This window comes from Anopheles moucheti, chromosome 3, assembly GCF_943734755.1.
Source record: "Anopheles moucheti chromosome 3, idAnoMoucSN_F20_07, whole genome shotgun sequence".
Lineage (NCBI taxonomy): Eukaryota > Metazoa > Arthropoda > Insecta > Diptera > Culicidae > Anopheles > Anopheles moucheti.
The window spans coordinates 21,221,513-21,249,092 of NC_069141.1; the positions used below are offsets into that span (position 1 = coordinate 21,221,513).

At 45.0% G+C, this 27,580-nt stretch overlaps 3 protein-coding genes across 3 annotated transcripts in view; 1 reads left to right on the forward strand and 2 right to left on the reverse strand.

The window, feature by feature from the left end:
* LOC128305101 (kinesin-like protein CG14535) overlaps positions 1-27,580 on the forward strand; it is an 87,940-nt gene that overhangs the window by 20,907 nt on the left and 39,453 nt on the right. The window contains exon 4 of the mRNA XM_053042402.1: positions 12,883-13,057. Within this exon, the coding sequence (XP_052898362.1) occupies positions 12,883-13,057 (175 nt within the window). The remainder of the gene's footprint in view (positions 1-12,882; positions 13,058-27,580) is intronic.
* LOC128305103 (cytochrome P450 4C1-like) lies at positions 10,164-11,887 on the reverse strand. The gene is made up of 4 exons (XM_053042404.1): positions 11,725-11,887; positions 11,282-11,665; positions 10,568-11,200; positions 10,164-10,504 (listed from the first exon to the last, which is right to left on the reverse strand). Exons 1-4 carry the CDS (start codon positions 11,885-11,887, stop codon positions 10,164-10,166), a joined length of 1,521 nt encoding a protein of 506 aa, XP_052898364.1.
* LOC128305102 (cytochrome P450 4c3-like) lies at positions 24,456-26,284 on the reverse strand. The gene is made up of 4 exons (XM_053042403.1): positions 26,122-26,284; positions 25,670-26,053; positions 24,975-25,607; positions 24,456-24,796 (listed from the first exon to the last, which is right to left on the reverse strand). The coding sequence occupies exons 1-4, from the start codon at positions 26,282-26,284 to the stop codon at positions 24,456-24,458; spliced, it is 1,521 nt and encodes a 506-aa protein (XP_052898363.1).

Here is a 27,580-nt window from a genome sequence, read left to right on the forward strand (position 1 = left end):
TGGCTTGCAGACGGTCTCTCACGCGCCGTCTGTGGGAGGTTTGTCGGAACCCGGTACTAATTTCAATTAGCAGGATTCAATTAACACTAATGAGATCACTCTCGCCATCGTATGCCATAAATACTTTCACTACACTGTGTTGAGTTTCACGCGAGTGAACCGGAGTGTGAGACAAAGTGTCCTGCTGTGAAGGAGTGCTTCCGGGAGGTTTTTTTTTTTTTGCTTCTATCTGCTGCTCTATCTCCCGCTGAAAGTCTCCAGCGATGGCGCGAAGATGGCCACCGTTGGGAGTGTCGGGAATAAATCAAATTTACCGACTGTAAAAACACACTTCTTCGCATCGGTGGTGTGAGCTTGCAATGGAACTGAACACTGATCGGGATGTCACCGGGGATGGCAACGTTCGGTGGAAGGTTACAGCGGCACTACATCTTAAATATCATCCATCAGATTCTGCGTACGTCGGTGCCATTTGCCGGTATTTCAAATCTGAAGCGGCGGTGAAGTGTTTGGCAATGATGCAAACCGACGCGGGCATGAGGTCGTGAAAAATGATTCCTGCTGCCTGCTGCCGTTTTTGTTTTAGGCGCCAGAACACGGCGTGCACGCAAGGGAACTCGCGCAAAATGATGCCTTCTCGATGACGACGACGACGCAACAATGTCCGGTCCGGTGCTGGTGATGTGTACAAGTGTTTTCATTATTTTTAACAACCGTTAATACACTCGCTCGCTTCTTTGCCTCTACCCCGAGGTTATCCGACTGGTGCAGATGAGGGAAAATTTCGAAAAAGGCAAGCAAACAAAAACAACTTCACACTCATTGAGATAGTCGAGATGAGCGCGTTTTTCCACGCAATTTCGTACTGAAGCCTTTGTTTATTTGACGCACCGGGGGATGGCTGGATGGGCGAGAGTGAAGATAAGCGAGGCGATGGCGACAAGGAGGCTTGATGGTGAAAAACGATCGAGTACTGGGTGGCAAGCAGCAAAACCTGCTCCCAAGCTCCTTCGGGGCGAGATAATGGAAGAGTGTGCGAAAAGCGAAACTCTTTCCTAAATATAATTAATTTTATAGCCAATCATAAAATTGATTAAATTCATCCCATCCATCCGTCCGGCGTTCGACGCTGGTGTCATGGGTTTAGTGTTCGGTTTTGGCGTCGTTTCAAAACCGACACCTTCCTGTTGAATGGGAGCGATTTTTTCTTTGCTCCCCAGAAACATACCACACAGTCTGGCCCCGTACACGTCACAACGTCATCCGGTACGGTTCCGATGGAGGCGCCTAGTCGGGTGTGAAAAATGGCATTTTCCTTCCTTTTTCCCAACAAGATTTTCACATGCTCCGGAGTGTTTCTTTCGACACCAGGCGTAATGTTGGTACGGATTGAAGCGTTGAAAGTGCGAGTGCAAAACGACAAGACCTCCACCCGGTTAATGGATCCTTAATGAGTTCGTTTTTGTCACACATACTTACGCGAGGTGATCGATGAGTCGATCGATGATACGTTCCGGTGCTTTTTGATTTTGTTTTTGCATAAAACAAAAAAAATGCACCTTCTCTCTGTGCATGGATGATACAAACGGAATCCATTTTTTCTATTTTGAGCTGCGTGAATGACATGGTGAGCCGCCGTAAAATGGATTTCAGCCGATCGTTTGACGCCAGCACCAAATGGCAAACACCGCCTCGCTCGTGATGTTTATTTTTCCAATATTCTCTTGCCAACAGCAGCATCCTTCAGCATTTCTGCCGTCGATGAAGATTGCAGACAAGGGAAATGTTTTTATTTTTCATGTATATCCTCGACATCCCTTCTACTTCTCTCTCTTTCTCTATCTCTCTATCCCCCACAAACAACACGGTCACATATGGTTCGTGTTCATTTCGATGACGATGTGTCAGAAAGTGGAGAAGGTGGCTGCTGCTTCCATCGAACATCAGATGTCAATTTTCGCTGTATGTCGCATGCTTTTGTGTGCTGTTGCATTCACTTTTATCATCCCTTTCGGGTAGCTGGTTTGATCAGGCAAAACGAAATGATAATAGTATGCTGTCACTTCATAGTACCCTCAATGTGTTCATGGTACGGTTGAAGAATTTTATCAATGGCTAGGGTTGTTGATTAAAAAGAACACAATGCTTCGAGAGGGATAAGATTCTATGGATTTTTTTTATGAAATCACAGTGTGTTACTGTAACGAACAGTAATTTTGCAGTGCCTGATTTACAGATTATTAAACTTGTTTAAGGTATGAGTTATCGCATTTTTTTTACAAAATATTCTTCAATTCAATGTTTTGTCAGACGATTGAATGACTGTTTATTTTAATGTATTTATATTTTGTTTTGTTTTAAACATTTTATTCATCTTGATTGGTCAGAAATTGTAAAATCTTGCTAAAATTTTTAAAGTTTAACTTAATAAATTTTGCTTAATCAAATTAAACACAAATTCAATCTACCCAATACATCAAATATTAATCAAGTAGTCTCATTTATCACTCGGAACTAATATTTACCGCCATCAAACCACTCAAGCGCAGCAATTCCAGTGCAAAACATAAACCTCACCACACTTTAGGCGATTGGAAAATTGGGCACACGCCACAAAACAGGAAGCATGGACACACATCGCCGTGCTTAATTAGTTTGCCGTTTAATTTGGTTCACAGTTCAATCGGTATTTGAAGCTTTCCAGGTGTATCATTTTCCCAACACTAGTTTAAAACACTAGTGGCCAAACATCCCGTCCGCATACATAACTATCCTTTGAAGGTGCGTTCGACATGATGGAACACCGTGTGAAGTAAAGGGATGGCGTTGTTTTAGGTCTCACGCTCGCTGAAGGTGAGAGTCTAAAAATAGGATGAAATTATTTATGTTTAATTTGCGAACCTTCGTTTCGCTGGTTTTGCCAGCCTCCCGTCATTATTCGGGCTGCACGGTACATAATGACTCCCTGTTGGTGTTGGTGAAAATGGAACTGGTTTTGGGAGTTTTTTGGAGACAACTCTCCTCGTATTTACTACCTCGGCTCCTGTGGGAATACCGGGTGACATCAAACGGGCTCGTGTGGAGAGAAGCTTTGACACCAAGTAAACAGCAAGATGGGAAACCTTCACCTCAAAAAGGGTTTTCCCCTTGCTGGTGGCAGAAGCAAATCAGAATCAACGTTTAATTTCCATCCGGCCGAACGGAACCAGGACGTGTTTCCGTACGTGTCCTCAAGAAGAACTCATTAATAAAAAAGGGAACGATGCACACGCACACACACCTTTGCCGGAAGTCGCGGATTATACTGTCTAAAAGGGGCAAAGATGTTCAACGTTGTATCGGATTTCCTTCAACCATGGAGCTTCTCCATGATGTTTGGATGTTAGTGTAATAGTTGTACCCGAAATCCCGACCCGTGCGCTTCCCGGGATCTGCATAAACATTGCCCCAAAATAAACAACCCCCTTTGCGCTTTCCCATTTCCACTGGCCCCAAAAACTTGGCTACGAAACATCGCCGGCACAGAAGTTGACGGAAGTTCGAAACCAGGTCGACTGTGTTTAGTGGTGGCGTCCCACAGGAGCAAACGTCCCACTGAAAACCGGGAAGAAAAACGGAAGGCGACATCGGCATGGCAAAGGCCCAAGAAGATAGGAACGTTGCGTTAAAATTATCATTTATATTCAAAACATATTTCCAACTCCCAAGATTCGCATAAAATAAATATTTTTCTGTACACCTTTGCACTGCGGTGTACCTGTAAACCCGGCCCGGCCTCTTATTTTTGCGCACAAGCAGCGCAAGATTTAGGATTAGACTGGGGTAGTGGGAATCTCCCGCCGAGACGGGAGAGGCCCGCCTATCGGAAAATCACACCCCGACGCGAAGGCTCATGATGTCGTGATTTTCTATGCAAATATAATTTTCACTACGCTGTGACCTCATCCTTCGTGACACCTTAACCACCGTGGTCGCATGGGGAGGGGCAAGGTAAGGAAAAAAAAAACCACCAGCGCTATACCATTCGATTTGGTCTGGCGATTTTCCTCGCTGGCTCACAGGGGGGGTTGCGTACGCCGAGTTTCTTCCCAACGCAACGGAATGGCATAATGAGGAAAATAATTTCGCTCATTTATTATGCGCTCCAGTTCGCGCCCGTTCCCGTTCGTTTACTTCCGTTACTTGTGCGGTTTGCTTCCGTTTCTGCCCGCGAGGACGATTTTTCCGATTCCGGCTCCGTTATTCCATCGCGCACTCGACATTTTGTTGCGACAAGGTGACGAAGGGTGACTTTCTCTAAGCACCATCGATTGTCTGCTCGCTGTCGGTGGGTATGGGAAAAGCTGTTCCCTCCCTTAACAACCCCTGCCAGTACAGTGGCAGGATGGAAAAGGAAAAATGGGGAAGGAAAAACACATCCCTTAAATGATAGTGAATACCACAAATGAAGATACGTACGTACGTAGGGAAAAAGGGACAAAAGAAGCGTCAAAACAAAACGAATTACGAGCCAAACGACAATGCCGGAGAAAACACAGTGACAAACTGCTCAAACTGCTTCCGGGCGGGTGGAAAAACGGATGCTTTCCCTAAACTGGCAGCCGATACATCCCCTTTATCCCGGTCCTGCCCACCCCATCCCCTATCCGTAATCTGATTTTATCGTGGAAATTGAGATTTAACCGAGAATTATCGCATTTTTATTCAAATAAATGCTACCCTTAGATTAGATAAATTTATTGGTATTCGTTTACGAACCACGACGCCGACAAGCTACCCGTGTGCCCCGGAAGTGTCACATTAAGCGCGAAACGGACAATACAACAGCGGGCTGGTGGTTTTGGTATCATTTGGCTATCCACAAAACGTCAACAAAAGCTCCCGCCTTGTTGGTGGTCGAGAGTGTGGAGTGTGAACACGAGGTTTATCATGGACGATCCCTATTATCAAGTGCAGATTTTCCACTCACGCCAAATCTTCCCACACTCATCGGGAGTGGCTTTTACAGCTTTTACCCGGTTAAGCAGTGACAGCTTTTTAAGCGAATTTTTCCTCGGATAACTTTAGCGCACCACGCTGCTGGTGACATGGTGACACTTGAAGAAGTTTCTGTAAGAAGTGTTTGCTTTTATACATGTTTTTTTTTGCTTTCTCTCTTTCACTCCACCCGGAAACCATTATCACTTTGCTTGCTGCCGTACGCATATGCCGCGCTTTCTCTGCTCCGTTTTTTTCCCGAACCTTTTCCCGAGTTGGTGGATGAAGCAAAAATTTGAATATTTTTGCCATTACTTTTAGCATAAAACGATTATGTCTCCGGTGGAAATATGCTACTTTTCGGGGGGTGTTTGCCTTCTGCAGGGTTTTGCTCCGGCTTGTTATTAGAATGTGTGGTGCGCTTTCCTGTTATGTTACGGCAGGAAGAAAAAGGGGTTATTGTTACTCTCGAGTACGCCGGTTGTGATGGTTGGTGGTCGTATGTGTGACGACGAGATTGTGTTTGAATGGATTTTTGGTCACTTGGAGAGGCAGTAGTAGTGAGGTGCCATTGTCATTCCGAGTGGGTTCCGGATGTTATCTGATAGATTGGAAGCAATTTTTCGGTGAAATGGAAGGATCATGCCAGCCTTTTGTGATTACTGTGCAGGTTTGGGGTCATAAATAGAATAAGGTGTTTATTTTAAATTTATGTCACTAAAATGTGGAGGCTCTCTGGATCACATGTGCATTGCACAATTTGTTTGAAAGAATCATGGGTTTAACGCATAGTTCTTGATAAAAGAAGTACTCTACTACTTTAATGACAATTTCCAACATTCAATCGCAAACTAATACACGATCTCTTGAATTTGAATCACCAAAACTTATTCGTGCTTATATGTTTCAATGATTATAACGCTCCGAATTTTCCCATGAAAATCCTAAATCAATCACAACACATTTTAGTGCCCGCTTTTTTCAACTCCAATTAAAACACATTTTGCTTTATTTTCATCCCTCACTATCACGGAACTTACCGCATCTTGCACCCACCTCAACAACTCATGCTAAGCAGACCGAAAATAATCCATAATAAATTCATGACCACAAAAAAACAGTAGCACAAGCAGGCGGTGAAACTTTTTATCAGAGCATCATGCAACACGGGAACTTCAGTCCATTGCCGACCGTTCGGTCGAACGCACCAACCGCAGCTAGCGTGGAAAGTTTTCCCATAAAACGCTCATTTTCCGACTATTATTTCATAATTGATCCAACCCGAAATAATCAATTCGCAAATGAAAGATGTCTTTTTAATGGAGGTCGAGATCTTCCCGGTGTGCTGTCAAGTTCACTAACCAAATGCGAACCCTCCGCGCTCAAAAGCGCCCTCAAACGAGCTGACATTTTAATGGAGGTTAATAATAGAAGTCGGCCGGGTAGATAAACTCCTACCCAGCTTCTCTCCGACGGTGCTTGAGAAATCCCGGTACCAAGAAAGGACAACAGATAAGTGAGATATAACACGGGCCGGGCCCTGGTAACTCTGTCGTACCGGAAAAACCGGGGCTAATCGGTGTATAGTATGTTGTCCAGCATGGTGATCCAGCATTATACGGGATGTATTCGAGCCTTTAGGGGTTGTTTGTGGACGTGCCCTGTCGGGTTGTATTTGCTTACGACTTTCGGGAAGATTTTCATCTGATGACTAGACGACTAAAAAAGATGTAAATGTTCCCCCTCCCCCCCCCCCCCCCAATCTTCCCCAGTTTCCGGGTACCCCGTGGAACATACGGCACACATTCCACTGTGAAGTTTGGGCCCCCTTCTCGGAATGTGTTTGCTTCATGTCGTGGAATTTAATTACTTCCTTGGTTCTCTCGGGTTGCCTTCACCACACTCCACCTGCTGCGCGTGAGCAGCAACATGGGCCAAAGAAATGCGCTGTACGGTCTAAGATGCTACCCAAACTGAAACTCATCGACCAGCCCCGAAAAAGGTGGACTTGTGGAGAACATTAAAATCAGTTTCCACAAATATTTTCTCCCGGTCTCCTATGCCTTTGACACAACCTTCACACTTGATCACGTACACAAAGCCTTCCTTCTCACACTCCTTGAACGGGGGCAGAAAGTTCCACCTCTTCTCGTTGGTCCTTCTGCCAGGTTTAGGGGAGGAATTCCCTAGCCTGTCTAGCCTTTTGGAAAGCAATAAGAACCTGCTTCTCGCATTGTTTTACCTTCCATGGATGGGTAGGAAGCAGATGCACGATGAATGCTTGAATTTTCCGGTCAGTCATGGCAATATGCAGGGACAGGGCGTCGGAACAGTTTAGATTTTCAAGCACCTCTTCGGAGCGTTCGACCGGGCTGGTAACATGATAACCTTTACCTGAACCACCAAACGACCAAGTGGAGGGTTTCGCTCTCGACTCACAATTACAAAGCTTTTCATTTTTCGTTTATTAAATAAATGAAGGGGATGCTCGAGTGTTTCCTGAGCTCCAGTTTTGTGTCCCTCTTGCTATTGTCCCCTGGTCCCTTCCTTTCCGTGTTCAGGCCGAAGGTGAAAGTGAATGAAAAATAATGCAAACGTGTTTTCAAAATGCTATGCTGGCAGTAGCATACAAACGTGCCAGATGTAAAACATGAGGGAAAAGCCCCCAACATCGTCATCAACGTGCTCAGGGAAATTGTACCTTGCCAGAGCATGTACCACCGTACCGCCACAGCATGCAATGCTCGCTTTTAAGCAAGACGAGAGGCAGATTTTTTGTATGCACAAGAAACGACATTTTAAGCAACTCATTTTTTTTTTCTTTTCCGCTCTTCATAGCTCCAAGAGCCACTAACCGGCTTTAGGACACTTTGCGCGAAGGGAAACTGTGGCAAGGTGTGGCTGTAAAATAATTGTAATGAAAACAATTTTTGCGGTGTAAAAGTCTTAACAAGGGTTCAAGTTATTATCGTCAATTTTAACGAGCTGTGGGGCGAGATTGTCGGGGAGCTTACGGTGTCAACGATAAGGCGGTATGGCTTCATTTGCTCATTAAACTCTTCCCGAGGATGGTGGGCAGTTGCATTGACGTGTTGTTCGAAATGTTCCACGCTACAGCTGTTGCTCTTGTTTCATTACCTACCGGGACATTCATTTGTATGTTAGTAGTTTTTAAGACGCTTGAGATAGGTTGGGGAATGGTTATATGGTTATATATGGTTATTTTTTTGAAAAGTTCATGAACTTCATGAAAAGCTATTGCAATTTGCAATGCCGAAGACTGAATTGAAGTGGTGATGTGGTTGATAAGATGCTTGAGATTATTTATCGCACATAACGAAAAAGGTTATTTGAATTTCAAGGGGCTCATTCATTTGAAAGAAGTGTACTGTTCTTGGTCTGTAAGTTCATCCGAACAGGACATCGTCATGAGGGAGAACATATTTTCCTACCGCTCAACTTTGGATAAATTGGAAGTTTTTAAAACTGCCCAGAGACGACATGCTACTTTATGAACTTTTTCCAAAGCTTTTTTTCGCAAAACAACCCAAAGTTTCCTTGACTTTGGCTCTCTGATCTTTGTGCAGTTTTGCAGTAAAGATCCAAATGACAGTTTAATTAAAAAGTCGGTCCAACCACAGACCCGTGGCTAGCAGATAACATTTTTCAACTTTTTTTTTTTCATTAGGTTCTCCTCTTACACTTGATTCGAATCTGCCATGCTGCATAAATCCTGCTGTGGCTGTTCGTTGGTAGAAAAAAATCATCATCACCCAGAAAAAACTATCGTCATCATGCCGGTTGCACCGTGCAGAAACGTGTTGCCCCCCCCCCCCCCCCCCCCCCCCCCCCCCCCCCGGAAAAAAGCCCCATCCGTCACATGTATTTTTCATCATTTTGCACCTTCTCCAAATAAGTGGAAATGGCCGTGAATGGATGAACGCCCATCCATTTTCGGAAAGTTTGCTTTTTGGTTTTTTTTTGCTCTTGCTCTTCTCCTACTTTGGACCACTCAATTCCACCACTTCGCCGTGCTGGTAACAGTTCTAAAGGATGGGTTCGCCCAACAAATCCCTTCACGGTGCAGCTTTCGCGTTCGCCACACCAAAAGTCGCCCGTGAGTAAAACCACACAAACTACGGGGATGTGCGAACCGTGTGTACACAAACATATATACATATATACAATTTCATGGCGGATTTTCACGCTCGTCCATGTGCCACGAGATGCCGCTCGGTCGTACATCTTCCATGAAATATTTCGCTCACCCAAAAAGACGGATTGACTGAGCCGGATTGTAAGGACGGAACTCCTGTTTAATGTGGAATGCGTTTGTACTGCAGCTTATTTTTCGCCCCACCTCGTACCGTACAGCAACCGTTATTTGTTATGTTTCATGCTTCTTAACATTATCCTCATCGGCTTAGTGGCCTGAGCACGCGGGCAAGTCGCGGGCAATCGCCTTGTGCAAAGGGAGCCAAAACCCACCCAAAGATTGCACGAACAAAAGCTCCAACTGGAAGAAAGTTGACCAAGTTCACCGTAATGCCGTCGTCCGGGGCGGTTACGCTAAAGCATGGGGAAAGTTCTGACAAAAACATTCACCGTTTTTATCACCCATTGGCGAGTGTACAAGATTTGCTGATTCTTTTCCGCTTTCTTTGTGGCGTCCGTTTTTTTTTTCAACGTACACTTTAATACAATTTTTGGTTAAAGTGGAGAAAAAGTTGCGGATCCTTGACGGCTCGCTTGTACATCCGTTTGCTGTGCTCTGGCAACGAGTTCAAAAGAAACAGCAAGAGATCTTAACAGGAACAACCAAGAAACCTCAAATGACAACAGCTAACAATTGGGATATGTTCTATAGAAGAGGTGATGGTGAAAAAACTGGCAAGTTGTGATGAAAAACGTCTTCTCTTGAAGAGAAGAAAAAGCTTTACCACACCAACTTTAAGGATGTTGAGGTTAGGAACCCTAGAACAACGGAAGCAGGGGATTTTTTTAATCTTGGGTGGTCTGAAATAATCACCCCGCAAGATTAAAAGTCTGAGAAAATCTGTTAATAAATTCATTCTCCAAGGAAAGCGGACAAAAGCTCCGAATGAAATATAATCACAAGTTTATATATTTATTATGTCCCCGCTGTACAGCTAGCAGAGTTAAGGTACATCATTTATTCGCACACCTTAATTCCTCTTCAAAAGTTTCACCGGAATGCCAGCTGTGGGGCGAAGAACCAAATCCGTCTTGTAGCGCACCTGATTGATGGATTCTCCGGGCAAAATTTTGTAACTAGCGAGCAGCTTTACGATGGTAACCTTCATCTCCAACAGTGCGTACTTCTGGCCGATGCAGTTTCGGAACCCGGCACTGAACGGAATGTAATCGTACGGTCCACGCTTAATTTCGTTTTCATCTGAGAATCGTTCCGGGTCGAACTTTTCCGGATCGGGGAACACTTTGGGATTGCGGTGCACGTTGAAGATGTTGAGAGACATGGTGGTACCGGCAGGTATTTTAGTGCCATCTGAAAGAGAACGTGTCTCGGATTAGTACAAACGGTTCCCTGGGGAGAGGAAGACATACGTACTCATTTCCATATCCTCGAGAAGTTTTCGTCCAATGAACGGAACTGGGGGTACCAAGCGTAAGGATTCCTTGATCACCAAATCCAAGTACTTCATTTCCTGAAGTAATGCGCCGGTTAATGCAGTGTTCTTGGCGTTCGCTCCCAGCATGCCATCGATCTCCTCAAACAATTTCTGCTGAACGTCTTGGTGTTTGGCCAGCTGAAGAATTGAGAACGAAATGCCGGAAGTCGTTGTGTCGTGACCTTCGAACATGAACGTGTCCACCTCCTCGCGAATGTCGGCCGTACTGAGCGGTTTCCCATCGATCGTCACCTTCAGCAGCTGATCGAGGAAGGTATCCCGGCGCTTCGAGTACAGCTCATCCTCATCGGCGTCGAACTCCACCTTACCGACGGACTGTTCTGCCTGCAGCTGGCGGCGACGCGTCTCAATGACGGAGTTGGTGAAATCATGCAGCTTCTTAATGACCCGGCCCTGTTCCCGGGCGAACGGGTACAGGAAGAACAGTGAGGGGAACTGACGCAGCACACTAAACACGCGCCGGAAGATAAACTCCGACATTTGCTTCACGGCCCGGGCGTACTCGTTGTTTGGGTCCTCCTGCGCGTTGATCTGCACTCCCATCGATGTGGCTACAATGCGGAAGGTATGCGATAAGGCGCGATTAACGATAACGTACCACCAGCATACAGCTGATCCAAAGCACTACCTACCACAAATGCTGTCCAGTGCATAAAGCGTAATATAATCGTAGATATCGAACTCTTGTTTGTTCACCTGCTTCTCCAGCTTGGCGACCAGTACGTCCGCTTCGTGATTGAACACGTCCATGAATTGGTCGAGAATTTTAAAGTGAAACGCGGGTGTTATGATTCTACGCCGCTGGAACCACTTTTCGCCAAACGACAGCAGCAGGCCGGTGCCGAGCCACGGTTCAAGAAATTCATACGGGAAGGACTTTTTCGTTGTCTTGGCGAGTAATACTTTCTCCAAGTTTTGCGCGCCGGAGATATCTAACACGAGGTCATTGAAAGCACCAACCATACTAACGTCGGCGCCATATTTATGGTGCAAACTGTTAATCAAGTCGAATATTTCTGGAAAAGATGCAACCTTAAAAGTCGTGTTCTATTCCCATGCTTCAAACAATACTCACCTGGAACAGACTTGTTGCGGAACAGATAGAAACATCCCAGGAAGTAGTCAGGGTAAGGGCCCTTGAAATGCTTGGCAATGTGTAGCAATTGCTGTCGTTTTTGGTGGTACTTGAACAGCACATAGCTCAGGTATACCACGACAATGGCCACTAGCAGCATCATTATGTCCACACGAAACACTTTCCCGTGCGACTTACCGTTGTTTACTGAAATACTCATACCGATCGAGCCTCTACCCTTCGGGTGATTGTTTTCACAGATGTCTAATCGGCTGGATAGGAGATAGCAGATTCGTTATCTGCCCCTCGAAATACTCGATCAATGATAATGCTACGCCTGTATAGGTGTCGTATTTTCACAATCGTCTCCAAATGCTACTCATGCTGACTCGGCATAAAATCGTGCGAATTGCTCTAATATAAGCTGCAACCTTTGGAATTAGTACTTGCGCTGCTGAAAACTGCATCTCATACAGTGTCAGCATTTTATTAGTGCAATTTGTTATGACTCCTCAACAATCGGTCCATTGTGAAGCATTTCTGGCTTGCAATCATTACGGTACGTTTTGGAATAAAGCATATCGTTCCAACTTTCCTTGTCATCTTTGTCCGAACAACCCAATATTGTTCGTTTCCCTCCAGACACAGACCCATTGCATAATTGCACCATAAATCAACAGTGAAAAGGGAAAAGGACAACAAACAAAAATATGTTGCTGCGAAAAACGGACGCTTCATCATGGCAACCAATGTTGTGTGCATAATGGAGGCTGCATGTAAAATGTTTTAATTGATTTTGATACCCGCACAAATCGTCTTTTCGGAAGTAAAGTCACCACTTTATACACCACAAATGCGTCATCGCATTTTCTTGGTTTGCAGCATGCTCCACCAATGTGGAAAAATTAACATTCGATTAAAAAACATTATTTTTCATTTGCACCGCACTGTGCGTTAAACCCCATCCTTTCAGGCTCCGGCTGCAACACGATCGATGGCGATTCGTGATGCCATCCTGTTATGCCATTGTGTTTCAATTCCCCATTTTATGCCTTTTGTCTCCATATCAGAATGTTTCTATACTTTTTTTTTGTTGTTTCTCGCCTGGTATTAATATTTTCCAACAATTTTTTTGTACCCCATTTTTCCATCTTTCAGAGCTGCACAACGATTGGCTTCCGGCGGTAGCGAAATTGCACCGGTAACGAAAAACGGCACCACGGAAATGAGTGCGAACGGTGGTTTCTGTGGAGCGATCCAGCGGGCACCGCCACCGATACCGGCCGGTTTGGCCCGTCGGATGGCGAACCGGGAAAATATCGGCCTAGGCAAGGTAAGTCGATACGATTGCATCCGGGGGCGAAAGGGGAAAGCAACTGCGTTGCAATATGTTATTTTAAATGGATGGAAAATTGTTGATTCGAACTGCAGCGCTGAAACAACATTCATTTTCCGGAGTGTTTATCGCGTTTCCTGAGATTCAACCGGCCATTATTGGTGCGTGTATTGTGTGAGGAAGGTTTTTTGTTTTGTTTTCCCCAATAGGTGCAGCACATTGTGCTTTCACGAAAGCACACCGACGCCGTACGATATTTTAATTGCATGGAATCTCTGTTTGATCTGCTGTTTGTAATCAAATAAGCAGATATTACCGGTAATCATGCTGTTAAGAATATTGTTTACTTAAGAAACGCACCACGCTTTCAACACAAAAATTATTAAAAACTTTATCAACAATAATGAACTTTCATCTCCAGTTTTTGGATTATTCGTGTGAAATAGATTGTCCGGGAAATTTGAAAGGAATACACCTATTCATCAATAATCGAGCTTGTTCTCCCGAAGTACCCTTGAAAATTGAGCTTATTTTATTACTTCCAATCTTCTGCATGCTAAACCAAGAGGCATCCCATAGCGACAAATTGTACAGCAGCTCTGCAACACTGCAATGAAACTGAGTACTAAAACACACTGCATCACTACTATTCCTTCCTTGTGTTAGCTTCCACCAGACACACCAACAGCAATTCCGTAAGTCACGTCATCTCGTGCATTTCCTTCCCGGCCACTCAAGCGCTTAATACATTTTGTTCACTTGCACGATCCCATGCTGCCCGTCGGATTGCGGGTGAAGTTTTCAGTTTGACTTACGAAAGCAGTTTACAATGGTACCGGCAAGCATCTCACCGTTGCTCTAGTGGTTCGATACGTTCCGAACCGCTTAAGAAGGTTCGTACGCGAGCTCGCGAGACTTTAGCTTTTACCCTGGGACGTGACCCGTTTCGGAAAACTATACGGGATTTATAACCGATTGGAATCGGTTGCTTTTTTATTCCTCAACGATTGAGGTGGTCTTAAGATGGAAGAGAAGAATCGAAACTTTATTTAATCGATAGCCGGGGCCAGACAAAAATTATGAATGCTTCCAGATTGAATTACTATCTTCGTTAGAGCATTGTTTATCTTAAAAGTATTGCACATTAGGAATAAGTATCTAAATCGATTTACAATGAACACTATCTAACATCTTCCATTTTTGCTTGATATATGACATACAGACAAACACAATTCTCTTCTCCCCAATGTGATACCCCCGTAAATATCCCACTGTTCGCCCGGGGAAGCTTGAGTAATGTTCAATTTCCTCTACACGATTGCTTTCCACACAGTATGGAGTCGTAGCCGAACCCCCAATACAATCACCCCATTTCCTCACTCAACCCCCAAATCCAACCGCAGACAAACGCAAATAAAAGGTCCTACTAAGCACAACCTAACCGTTCCGCTTCGCAGTATCAATTGCCCCATTACCGAACCGTTTCAGTAGCAATTGTTGGGTTGACCATCACCACCATGCCGGACTCTGTAAAAGGAGCAACAACAGCAAACAACACACCAACTCCACATCCTACCGCAGGACTCATTTTCCCGCCAATGGCAGCAGCATTCAATTTCCGGACTGCATACAGAGAATTGGCCACTCGTACCCTTCTCGGCAAGGCGATTGGAGAATAAAAATGGCTTGTGCGGATCGGATCGATTGGAACGGGGAAGGCCAGATCCATTTAGATACTTGAGACAGCCACTTGTCGCATGATCGTGAGATGCGGCAAGCTTTCGATGCAGGAAATGCGATATATAGAATGCTGTTCCTTTGGCAGAATATGGTTACAAATTGTAGCTTGGGGTTTGGGGAGCTTTTTACATTTCGCTAGTTTATGTCACGTTTATAGGCAACAATATTTTATTCTAAGCTAAAGGACGTATCTCGGAAGGTAGCTAATCACCAGCTTCATCTTTTATTACAAACATTAATTTAACCCCAATAAAGATGACTCCAGTTACATGCGCTATCACCCAAAGCAGCTTGTCCTATCAATAACAGTAATGTATGGAAACTTCCTAATCGGAAGACCCATCTTGGACCGTTGTCCGTGCGAAGGTGTGTCCTTTAAACCCCCGGCCGGAGCAAAGGCACATCAAGCATCGGCCCTGTCCGGATGTCCTGTCCCCGATCTAATCGTGTTATTAATTTGACAAATTCCTTCTGCCTGGCCGGCCTATCGCACAGACACCGACACCGACAGTCGATCGATAGACCACCACAACCTCCAAAGTGTGTGCGTGTGTGTGCCCTTTGGGCGGGTTAGTTTTTCACCTTAATTTAACGTCCCACGGGTGTGGAGAGGCTTTCCGAAGGGGGGAAAAACTTTTCCCACCAACCCATACAATCAGCGTCAATGAATGGAAGTTTTGTAGGCCCTCGGGCAATAGGCGCACGTGGTTGAAGCTTACCCAAGAAGCTAAAAGGACCCAGAATATTCGCCCGAAAAGTCATACATTACTGAAACAGAAATGGGTTTTCTTTTTTCCAGTTGCCCAAAAGAAAAAAGCCAACCCCGGACCAACCCTTGAAAGATGTTCGGGGTGAAGTAGAAAAAGAAAAATCAATGACCCAGATCTGGTGCACAGATTTAACAGGCGAAGGCGCTGGTGATTCGTTTCTTAAACTGCCAGCTTTGGGTTTGAAGCGAATTTAATGTCCAAGTAGCCGGTGGACGGTCCTTTTTTCCTTCCTTCAAGTTACCATCGCAACGTCTGGGGTTTTCAATGGGGGTATCGGCCCAACAACAACAAAAAAAAGAAGCACATACCTACTTGATTGAGCGATTCCATTCTGGACGTGATCTGAAAGCTTTCTAGCCATAATAACGGAAACATTTTCAACAACCACTTTCCCCATTTTTTTTTCATCGACTGGGACACCAACGGTTCGCTGCCGGAAACCGACTACACGCATCTGGGCTGTGCTGCATTTGATTCCTTAGCTTACCATATTGATTGGCCCACGGGTAATCAATAAGCCCGGTCGCGTTTCAATATAAACGTTTCACGTGGAATTGCAATCGAGAGACAAAAAAAAAAAAAAGTGAGAGAGAGGATTAAAATTTACCGACCAATACAAGTGCACCCCGAATTCACACCGTTGTCGTACAGGGTTGTCCCGTCCTGGACGTACCGATACCCTCGATTCCCGGTACTTAAAGTCCTCCGGTCTGATGAATGCTTAATCCTGGAATTGATGCGAAACGCCATTTCGACGGGAGCGATTTATCAATGATAAAGAATGGAAAGCAAAACAACAGCAAACACTGCGGGGGATGGTTGAGTAGCTTCATGGCCGGAGGCTTTTTTTGTATTTGATGTGTATGAGAGGATGGTCGTTTGTTGTTGTTATTCTTGAAAACCATCCCCTAAATTTCGGCGTTGAAAGTGACCGCGGCTAGTGGGGGGGGGGGGGGGGAGGCTAGAAATCTTTTCAAATGGGTGTAAAATAAATACAAAAAAACGACCCCGTCCGACATAAATTGATCCCTGCGCGGACGCGGTTTCCAGTTTGATGTGGATCAAGGTGTCGGTGTGGTTCATTTTATTTCCGTCCACTTCACTGTTGACCGTATTTTGTCGTTTTGCTCCTATTTTTATTTTCGTTGTTTAAGAGGATCATTGAGTGGCACGAACAAATGGGACTCGCTTTGGGGACTGATTTTTTAATTTCCGATCCGATTTTGGGGGCTCCATGATCTGTCCCGGGGTGGGGATGTGGGGCTTTCGTAGTCACCGTAATTGCTACTGGCAGGTTGACCATTTACCAGTCCAGTCAGTTCCACATCCGCCTGGCGGAACCACATAGTTAAGCGGGCGCACAATGGGCGATGGGTCACGGCACATGGTACGGAATGGGATTGAATGCGTGATTAAATATAATTGAAATAAATATTAAATTATTGTGAAATTATACCGTAAACAAGAGGACCGCACGTTGGAAACAAAGCCCTGTACCCAGCGCTGTAACTACATTTCCATAATACGCTCGTAGCAGGAAACGAGCTTTTGCCCTTCGATTCACTCGGGTGGGAACGTGTCGAACACAAAAATATGTAAACCACCCCTGCGATTCAACGAAAGCTTTCAGGAAGGAATCTTATTTACGACTGTTCCTACACAATCATTAGCGCTATGATTATTGCGTATGATTATTGATGTAGTTTGGTTTAGTGGGTCCCGATAAGTGTTACGATGCCAATCGGTAGCAATTGTTTGCTTAAGACCACGCCTGTTTATTGTTTGTAGCTGAGCCGCGCTTTGTGGCAACATAATCGGGCCCCCATAAACACCGCAATCAAACACAATCAGGCTCGGGGAAAGAAATTATTACTCTAATCACCAAAGCAAATAGCATCGTAGAGTGATTATTATGGAACATTTACAAACCGAGCTTAAAGCTATAGGACTATGAAATACTTAATTTCTTACCTAACTTCCACCATGCTCCTTCTTGTTTATTTGTTTTTCTAGTACTCTTTGCTTGTCTCGTACTATCCTCCTAACAGGATGTTAAATTAATTGGCCAAACAAATGTATTCCAAATTAATTCCATACCGGTGTCATGTTTGGAAAGATCCTCACCCCCGAACGTCATCGCACGATTCGTGCAATATCTTTAACTTGCAGGAGGATGCAAGAAGCAACTGAGCAACACACCCAGCGATTCGTTTTACAATCCTCCACAAGCGAGCTACACTTTCCTGGCTTATCCTTCCCAACAGTGCAACGTAAAGTGGCAAAGGCCTGCACGTACTCCAGCAGAACTAATGATTTGTTTCCGCCAACCATTGTTTTATACACACGAGCTGGGCCACGCGTTAGTCACTTTTCTCTCTCTCTCTCTCCACATCCGCACTTCGTTCGCACCGTTGTGTAAAACGGTCAGTCCCTTTTCCGGCTGAGGCTACTACTAACGACTTCCGGCCAAACGTACCCCCTGACTTGCTGTGTGAAGTAGCTGTGTGGAAGTGTGCTTTTCTGCATTTCTGCACGTGAACTCACGAACGAACGAATGGCACTGCGGCCACACAATGGAACGCATCGAAGAAAGCGCCTAGCATCACTGGCACCGTAAGAATGCAATCGAAGAAAGAGCGCAGGATGTTTGCCGAACCGATGCTGCTGGACGCAAATTTACCCACACACACACACACGGGGTCCGAACGGGGTCAGTTGTATAAAATATTCCAGCAGTTTAAACACCGTACCGGAGAATAAATTAGGAGCAAACATACGTTTTCCATAAATTGCTAAACTTGGGACCCTTTGTTAGCTGGGAGCCACAATGCAAGGGCTCGTACAGGCACTTGTGCACCATTATTTAACTCCTCCGGCACGGAAGCTTTGCTAGGGCTATTCTCTGTGAAGCATGGGCAAATTTTACACCACACCGCTTAAGCCCGTGCACTTGAAATGGATGAAGAAATAAATTTGCCTGCTGGTGGCCGTTAGTGTTTCGGGGGGAGGTTAGAAAATGGTTGAATCCTTAAGCAATTGAAATCTATCAGCGCCCGTAGGATGAACATGAGCTACAAGTTGAATGGCTTATCCTAACACGATGCCGAACAGCAAAGGATTCAGAGGAGACTGTTGTAGAACAAATTGCCTTAGGAGACGCTTTTGCCGATTATTCGATACATTCTGGTCGGTCAGATCACATTGTTTTCATATTAAGTCAGTTTTGCTACACGGAATGCATACTTTCAGGCTAAAATAAAAATTGTTTAACAGAAAATCATAGCTTACATTTCCGCATTACTCTATTAGGTACTACTGTGCTCTCGTAACTCTAGATGATTACTGTTTTTATTTTTGTAATACCCACGATACTCGCTATCAATAAATAAAATTTACAACACCAATGTGTTGCATACATTTGGGCGTTTAACGCGAGGAAGATATTTCAGCATTAAGTAAGCCATGGTAAATAGACTCCAATACTGGGGAAATCGTTTTAAAATACCTACCTCCCACAAAACCCACCTTTTTCTCGCTTATTGCAGTTGATTTGACCTTAATAACTGGTAAAACAGTGTAACGAAGAATTCCTTAGCATAATTTCAATCCGATTGCCCTAGTTACGTCGAAAACGACGCCATTTCGTTCCGATTACTTTCACCCACATCACGGAGCGTGGAGTTGAGTCGTGAAACTTTTTCCATTTTCCCACACTTTTAATCACCTGCTAGCACATGTAATTTTCATTAAAATAGTCAAAAGGCTGGCAGAAAAAAAACAAGCGTACGCTAGAAAATGAGAATCAAACACACAAGAATAAAAAAAAAACAAGCGGTAGGAAGTCTTCAAAATAATTACATCCGTAATCCGTTTCCTCGCGTGGGTACTGTTTTGGGTTCGTTGCAGTTCATTGCGATAATTTCCACGACACGACACGACCAAGCGTCCTTCCAGTGGTCCAGTAGCACCATGCCCAGTTCAAAATGGACCGTGAACAGCAGAAGAAGAAATGTGTAATCTGGATGCCAGTGTGACCTCACACCGATGTCAAGGTGTCCTTCCAAACCACAGATGATGCCAGTTTATTTACCGGTTGCTTGCCGCTATTCGCTTTCGTCCGCGTGTACGCCGGCTAACAAAGGAGTAAACTCGACTCACTCAACTGTCAAGCTTTGGCCGTGTTTCGAGGCAAGGTTTGCGATGTAATATTTGTACGATTTCTTGAACATTTTTTCCCCAGTACTACACACGATTACCTTTCCACACGTCGATGTGACACCGAGGCACATTCTTGCCATTCCTGATTCCTGTTTGCAACAAAGTTACAAAGCTAATTTCATGCTTTCGAAAGTTGTCCGTTAGAAAGCGGTAGTTCACAACTGCTACTGAACTTCTCAAAAGCCCTCCTCGTGGTGCGTCCCCATGTTTGACGGTGGACGTCTTTATTGGAGAAAAAAAAAGAAACCCATAGTATGCCACCGGGCGAGTGGTTATGATAAATAAAAATGTGAGCAAGGAGAAAGTAATCGCCTCAAACCAAGAAAGCTAAACAGCGACAGGTTGAGTTGGACAGGAAGACAAGTTTCAAGTCCAAGCCTCGGCTCGCTGTCTCAAGTATGGATGAAACAAAAGCAACACACATTGGAATGGTGTTCTTAACTGCTTCATTTTTATTTCGGTACGCTTTATTGGGAAGCAAAAGACAAGCAAAGGCTGTAAGTGCCACACCACTCTCGAGGGAAAAGGTGATAGAAGGCTAGAAATTCTGCCAAAAAACTGCTTCGGCCACTGCCACCATATTCTTGGCGTTCCTTAACCAACTCGTAGCAACTTGGGACATCTCCGGCGTGTGTCTTCTCACTGAAGCTGTCGGCTATTCCATTTCCCATCCGCCTCCTTATGGGCCACCAAAACCTCTTCGACCCATCAGCCCGTGATGTAACTTCCTCGGGCTAAGTGTGGTCGTAGGATTCCTTTTCGCTCGTCACGCCACGAAGAAAATAACAGTACCATCCTCCACCATAGTTTGTATCCAGTCCGTCCGTCTGTCTGCTTATTTATTTACAGGGTAAAAAATAAGATCAGTAAAAAACTGACAACACGAACCCGACCCAACATGACACCGGCAGCAACTGCCATTATGCTTTTTCCAGCCACTCCATCGCTACCTTCGCCGGGGGTTTTTATTGTGACCGCCCCGGAAACAAACGGATGTCATAAATAATTTATGTGATTTTCAATTTGCTATCTGCCACATTTTGTTAATACCTTCCAGCTTCGTTTCTTTCTCTCGTGTCCGACCCACTTGGCCATCAGGAACAGCGAATGACTTCCCGCGAGCCGTGGAAGACTGGCCCACAGGTGACAGGTTGCAAAGCATTCGTTTAGCTTTCGTGGAGGGTTGTTGTGCTTTTGCCTAAAAGGTCAGCAAATCGTTAACCGGGAAACCATTACAGCTGGGGGATTTTATTTCCAATTACATTTTAAAAAAGCTTCTCCCACCCGTGAGGGGTTTGTTTGTTTGTTTGCTGTTTCTCTTTCTCTTTCTCGTGTCCCAGCCACACGGAGCTTTCAGTGCAGTAGTGGTGTACTGTTACTCATTTAAGGTAAATGGAGCTTTTCGCCCATTCTCGGTATGGTGCAATAACGCTTTCAAATGTGGAATTTAATGAAAATAGGATACAGTTTCAACACTTTCCACCAACAGCAACGTGTCCCCACTTTGTGGGGAAAATAATGGAGCCCCACCCTGTTCATTCCGAGCCTTAACAAGCCAGACACTCATTTGGTAGTGAAATAAATTGGTCTAGACTGGACCATTTTCCGGCCGGTACTGGTTGTTCCGGTCGTGCTTCATCTTCCCGGTGGCGTGTGTTTGTGTTCGTCTGACCCACATTTTGCGTACAAAGTTGGGACTAGTTTTGAGCCTCCAAGCAGTGAAAGAGTGAGGTTAAAGTTGGACTTCCTGGTTCGGGGGATCGAATAAACCTTTCACATACTTTGGTGACTGATTTCCCGTAAAGGAATGCGAAAGGAATGTAGCACCACTGCTCGTAACAAAACCACTGTCAAAAAACGGCAGCTAAAAGCTGCTTCGTCCCAAGGCGCCCGAACAAAAAAAAAAAGAAATGGCCGCAAAACATTCTTGAGCACTTTCCGACGCCGGGTAAATAGTCACTCAATTAAAGTTATTGTTATGGTCCGTTCGTATGCTGAAAAGTCGTTAGCAATCGAATTTATGAGCGACACATCGACCCGAACGGAAAGGAACGGTTGCTGCCGGCTGCTTGAAAAACCCCGAAAATCGAAACACACGCCACGCCACGCGGGGTCACACGCAACGCAAAAGCTAAACTTTCTGCCGTTCTGTCTCGCTGCCGATCGACGCGGGCAAGGAAGTTGGACGAAGGAACTGTGCAACCATACTACGCCACGGGAGCATAAAAATAGATTTGGGAAAAATAGAACCACGGCGGGATACTGGCCCGGCATTGGACAAATGTGGTCCCACAGCAGGATGTTACGTGGTTCTGGTGGTTCACTCCCAACCGGGGGAAGACTCGCCGAGCTGCACTCGACAGGCAATCCGCAATCAATACCGAGTGGGGACGTCCTGCTGGGCTTTGGAGTATATAAAATCGAGCGTACAAACAGCTGAAAACAAAACCGCTTCCCGAAAGCGGTAACCTGAAGAAGGTCTCGTTGGAGGGTTCAGTTCAGTTCTCGTTTTTCTTATCGTAACTATTCCCGTTCGCGCTGTTGGTTGTCTTCATTAGTAGGTGAATGGGGATATCTTTCGCCCCCGCTCGGTAAGCAGAATTCAAATCTACCTTTGCCGATGTCCTGCCGAGCCTGGTAGTTAGTGCGACTGATAGTGTTAGTATCGATCGGTTTTGCCTCGAGCAGGGCGGAACCAGAAGGCACAAAAGGGATACCGTCCACCGTCTCATAATCATCATCGCTACGATCATTACCACCATTGTGAGGGGTTCAGTTAAACCAAAAGGGAATGGTCGTGCGAAGCAAAAGTTGAGGGAATTAAGGATATCCTGCTTTCCATCCTATGCGAAAAGAGCAACAACAACAAAAAGAACAATCAGGAAGCCAACCCTGTCCAACGGTACGACCTACATCCCGCCGTGCGGGGCCAACATCAATTCGCACGTACTTCACAATGACCAGTTCGCCAGCACGTCGGTTAGCATAAATTGCACTACCAACAACAACAAAAAAAAAACCGGGGGGAGATCTGCACGGCCATCGACACGGCCCACCCAGTGGCCCAGTGACATCCCAGCAAAAGGTGCTCGTTTTACTCGGTCACGAAGCTTCCCTTACTGGCCAGAGAGTGTGGTTACGCAACAATGGGCAATAAAGGGCACATTATTACTCCTTCACAATATTTATGCAGACCCGAAAAAGGGACGGCGCCCATTGCCCGGTTCCCCTGTGCGTCTTCATTCGGGAGCTACCTTCGGGAAGGGGGGCGGGAAAAGCTGTTGGTGGGATTTTTTGTTGTTGCCCTCCCAATTGGTCCCTACCGAAAACTAGCAGCGATGGGAAGCATTGCCTCTGGAACGATATTTTTCCTCTATTTATTTATATTAGCCGCTCATAATCATGTCTGAAATGTCGATGTTCGCACTTTCCGGTGGGACCGTTTCTCCGCGCTACGATGGTCCGCATGATCCAGGCTTATCCCCATTTTGTTATTCCTTCCCTTTTCGACTCTACCGCTTACACCAGCCATCGGGAACGATGTTTTTGTAGTCGGTAAATAATAGCCTTCCCAATAGCGGTATGTGTGAGTGCCTGTATGTCAGACGGCAGTGGGATGGATCGAAATTGGCCAACGTCCCAAACATTACTCCCGGCTCGGACTCGGAAGTCGAGACACATACTTTAGGGTGGCAGGAAACAGGTTGGGTCCGGTGCGGTGCGGGAATTTGTCATAAATATGTGCCGGGTGTAATAAGTTTGGCCATGTAATGTGAGTTAAATTTTATGCCACACGGGAAGGATGCGTGACGAATTTTGACAGTGCACACGATGATTCCCCCGCCCGGCCCGGCCGGATTTGTTTGGCAGGGAAGTAGGTTTGTTTTGTCTGTTAGAAGGATATATTTTACCGTTTCCATCACAAGCAAAAGAAGACAAAAAAACCATTCATAACCATTCTTGCGGTAAAAGGCGAAGCGAACGAGTAAGGTAATTTGATAACCGGTCGGTGGAACAAAAACAGGCAGGTGAAACACATTTACGTGCAAAAGCATACAACCGATCACCGGAACGGTAAAGTAATGGATTACGAACAAGATAAATCAAATAAAGCTTACTTATCTTTTCTTCTGGCTCGTTGCTTAAATATTTACACGTAGAAAGCAAGCAATCCTGTATAACATGTTGAAAAAAAAAGTATTAAGCCTAGCCAGATGGGCAAAAACCGATATAGAAACATTTTTAAGTATCAAAACAGGCAGGAATAATAAATTCGAATGTTTTTTATTACTCAAAACATAATTTAATTAACTAAAAAAGTGCATTCATACAAGTAAAAACTAATTTTATGCTGCATCAGTCACGTAAAAATAATAGCTCAGTCAAATATTGCATACTTTCGGGCGTTTTTGCCATTTACTTCATTACGCCTAAATTTATGCATGTGCAATGTTGCAAGTTGAATTAAAAGACAACATTAAAACGAAATTAAACTTTTCTTATTTTATTGTATTTTAAGTCAAAAGGCCAACAATAGTCATATCAATTATGAAGATAAATATAATATTAGTTATGAACAATGCTTTCTTGTACGAAATAAACCTTTCGATGTGGATCCCAAGTACATTTCAACCACACTGCAGTACTCCATCACTCCTGCACGTCAATCACGCACGTCTTACCAGCTTCACCGGGATGCCCTCGACCGGTCGGATCACCAAATCCGTCTTATATCGCATGCGACGACCCGATTCACCCGGCAGGATCTGATAGCTGGCCAGCAGCTTCACGATCGTAACCTTCATCTCCAGCAGTGCGTACCGCTGTCCAATACAGTTCCGGGAGCCCGCACTGAACGGGATGTAGTCGTACGGTCCTCGCTTGATTTCGTTCGCTTCCGAGAACCGTTCCGGGTCGAATCGTTCCGGATCGGGAAAGACGGTCGCGTTGCGGTGGATGTTGAAGATTTTGATTGAAATCGATGTTCCCGCCGGGATAATGGCACCGTCTATGTACAAAAAAAAAATAGAACCACCCGTTCCGGAAAAGGGAAGAAAACGAACGCAAATGAAGATTGATCCATGTTTGGGACGCGAACAAAAAGCACTCGAACGGAGCAACAGGATGGTCCGTCGGAAGGATAGACATCGTTGTATAGCAAAAAAGAAAGGACGCAAACTACTCACTGATTTCCATGTCCTCCAACAGCTTTCGGCCAATGATTGGTACCGGTGGTACGAGCCTCAGCGATTCCTTTATCACCATATCGAGGTACTTAAAATCTTGCAGCATTGCATTCGACAGTGGAGTTTTCTGCTTCTCATCTCCCAGTATACGGTCAATTTCCTCGTACAGCTTCTGCTGCACGTCCTGATGTTTCGCTAGATGCAGAATAGTGAACGAAATGCCGGAAGTCGTTGTGTCGTGACCTTCGAACATGAACGTGTCCACCTCCTCGCGAATGTCGGCCGTACTGAGCGGTTTCCCATCGATCGACACCTTCAGCAGTTGATCGAGGAATGTGTTGCGACGCTTCGAGTAAAGATCGTCCTCATTCACGTCGAACTCCACCTTGCCGATACGTTGCTCTTTCTCGAGCTGTGACCGTCTGTTTTCGATAACGGAATTGGTGAAGTGATGCAACTTCTTGATGACTCGACCTTGTTCCTTGGCGAATGGATATAGGAAGAACAGTGCGGGGAACTGCCGTAACAGGCTAAACACGCGTCGTAGAAAGAACACACTCATCTGCTTGACAGCCTGTACGTACTCGTTGTTGGGATCGTCCTGAGCGTGGATGCGAACTCCCATGGAGGTTGCTAAGGTGGAGAAGAAGTGTTTAACCCTGTTACCACAACCATAACCTTATGCTGTCACTTACCACAAATACTGTCCAATGCGTACAGTGTCACATAGTCGTAGATGTCAAACTCGCCCTTTCCCACGTGCTTCTCCAGTTTCGATACCAACACGTCCGCCTCCTCATTAAACACATCCATAAACTGGTCCAATATTTTGAAGTGGAACGCCGGCGTTATTATCTTACGTCGCTGAAACCACTTTTCGCCGAACGAGATTAGCAGACCCGTCCCTAACCACGGCTCCAGATAATCGTACACGAACGATTTCTTGGTGGTTTTGGCCAGCAGAATTTTCTCCACATTTTTGGAGCTCGATAGATCCAACACCAAGTCATTGAAGGCGCCAATAATCGCCACATCCTGTCCATAGCGTTTGTGCATTCCAATCACAATATCGAATATATCTAAAATGAAGAAGAGTGCTTTAAACTCCGCCACTACCATTGTACCAGCATTGTAGCCTTTGCCTTACCAGGAATGCTTTTGTTTTTAAAAATTTTAAACGTCCCAAAAAAGTAGTCCGTTTCGGGACCTCCAAATTTGTCGCGTATTGCCAACAGCTTCTGTCGGTGTTGATGGTACCGGAGCAGCAGATAACCCAAGTACCCGACCAGCAGCGTAATTAGCCACAACATTCTTTAAGCGGCTAACAGACTGTTCGTAGCGTAACTCTACCCGTTCCCGAAGACACTTATCAACTGAAGACCGCAGCACGTCCACATATGAGTAAAAGCATTCGAATTTTAATGACTGTTATCAAACGAGGTGAGCCAAACGGGCAGATAAGGCTTATCATGGCGCATAACCGTTGCCTTGTCTTATCATTGTTGGTTCCCAGCTAAAAAAAAGAGCTCTCATATTCACAAAATCTATAGCTTGTTGGTTAGTTAAATTGCAATATGAAGTTTAATCTTTGCTGCTATTAAATCATTATCATTCGATGGCAGATTAGCGTTCCAGTATCAAATTTCAAAGTGCAGCATTACTTATCGGGCTATTGCTGAGGCAATACGGAATGGGTATTACTTTATTTAATGCCACCTGCTCCCCGTTTCCCCGCAGCTGCCAGACACTCGGTGCTCCTAATTGTTCCGCTAACTGGTGAACATTATTATTTGTCTTTTATCTTAAAATCGTTTTACTTTTTCAAGATGTCTCCAGCCGGCGTGTCGCTTGTCGCTTTAACTGTGCATGACGGATTGAAGTCCTGTCTGTATTCCGCCTTTTCCCACAAGGATTCACCGGTACCTCCAAACGCTTCACTCGATGCAGCTGGAACGAGTGATCTTTCCCCATTAATTTAGCAAACTGTTCAAGCACCTCTTCAGCAACATCCCTTTAATCATTCCACTTTTTTATCTATCTCTTTATTACTGTGGCTAGTCCTTGTCGAGGTTTCTCATTACTTCAACGTGCATTGCGTTGCGAGAGTGTGCAGAGAAAAACAAAGAAAACGTTACAAAATAATGCCACAATACATCGGTCCAATCTGGTTCGTCATTTTCCCTGCGTGAGGGTGTTCAAAGCGGAACCATCCCGTGTGCATTTGGTTAAATTTGGCTTACCGACACATTAAAGGTGAGGAGCGCTCAATTTCATCTCACTGTGCTGCATGCTGAATATCTCTTCATTCTTTTGCTTCACTTTCGAACCTTGCTACTGTGACGGCTGTGTGACATCGATAAGACATCGGATGAGCTCCTTTTTTTTACTTCCAAACGTCACATCGTTCATTTTCCTTTTATCTTCCCTGCCGGAGTTAAATTCAACACGGCTAAGGTTTACGCTTTTGATGATAAATGCATCATAGCGTAAAAAATCCTTACCACCACCATCAATTCGGTGGGAAACGATACGGCCCAAACCACAACCGCATACACTTTGTGAAGGAAATCAAACAAAACGACAAGAGATACGTTTAGCACGTTGGA

Coding starts and splice junctions, on each gene's coding strand:
- LOC128305103 (XM_053042404.1), bottom strand. CDS start 11,887: ATGATGCTGCTAGTGGCCATTGTCGTGGTATACCTGAGCTATGTGCTG. Junction 11,666..11,724: donor CCGCAACAAGTCTGTTCCAG/GTGAGTATTGTT, acceptor CATCTTTTCCAG/AAATATTCGACTTGATTAAC. Junction 11,201..11,281: donor TGCACTGGACAGCATTTGTG/GTAGGTAGTGCT, acceptor TCCGCATTGTAG/CCACATCGATGGGAGTGCAG.
- LOC128305102 (XM_053042403.1), bottom strand. CDS start 26,284: ATGTTGTGGCTAATTACGCTGCTGGTCGGGTACTTGGGTTATCTGCTG. Junction 26,054..26,121: donor TAAAAACAAAAGCATTCCTG/GTAAGGCAAAGG, acceptor TCTTCATTTTAG/ATATATTCGATATTGTGATT. Junction 24,797..24,974: donor GTTGGAGGACATGGAAATCA/GTGAGTAGTTTG, acceptor TTTTGTACATAG/ACGGTGCCATTATCCCGGCG.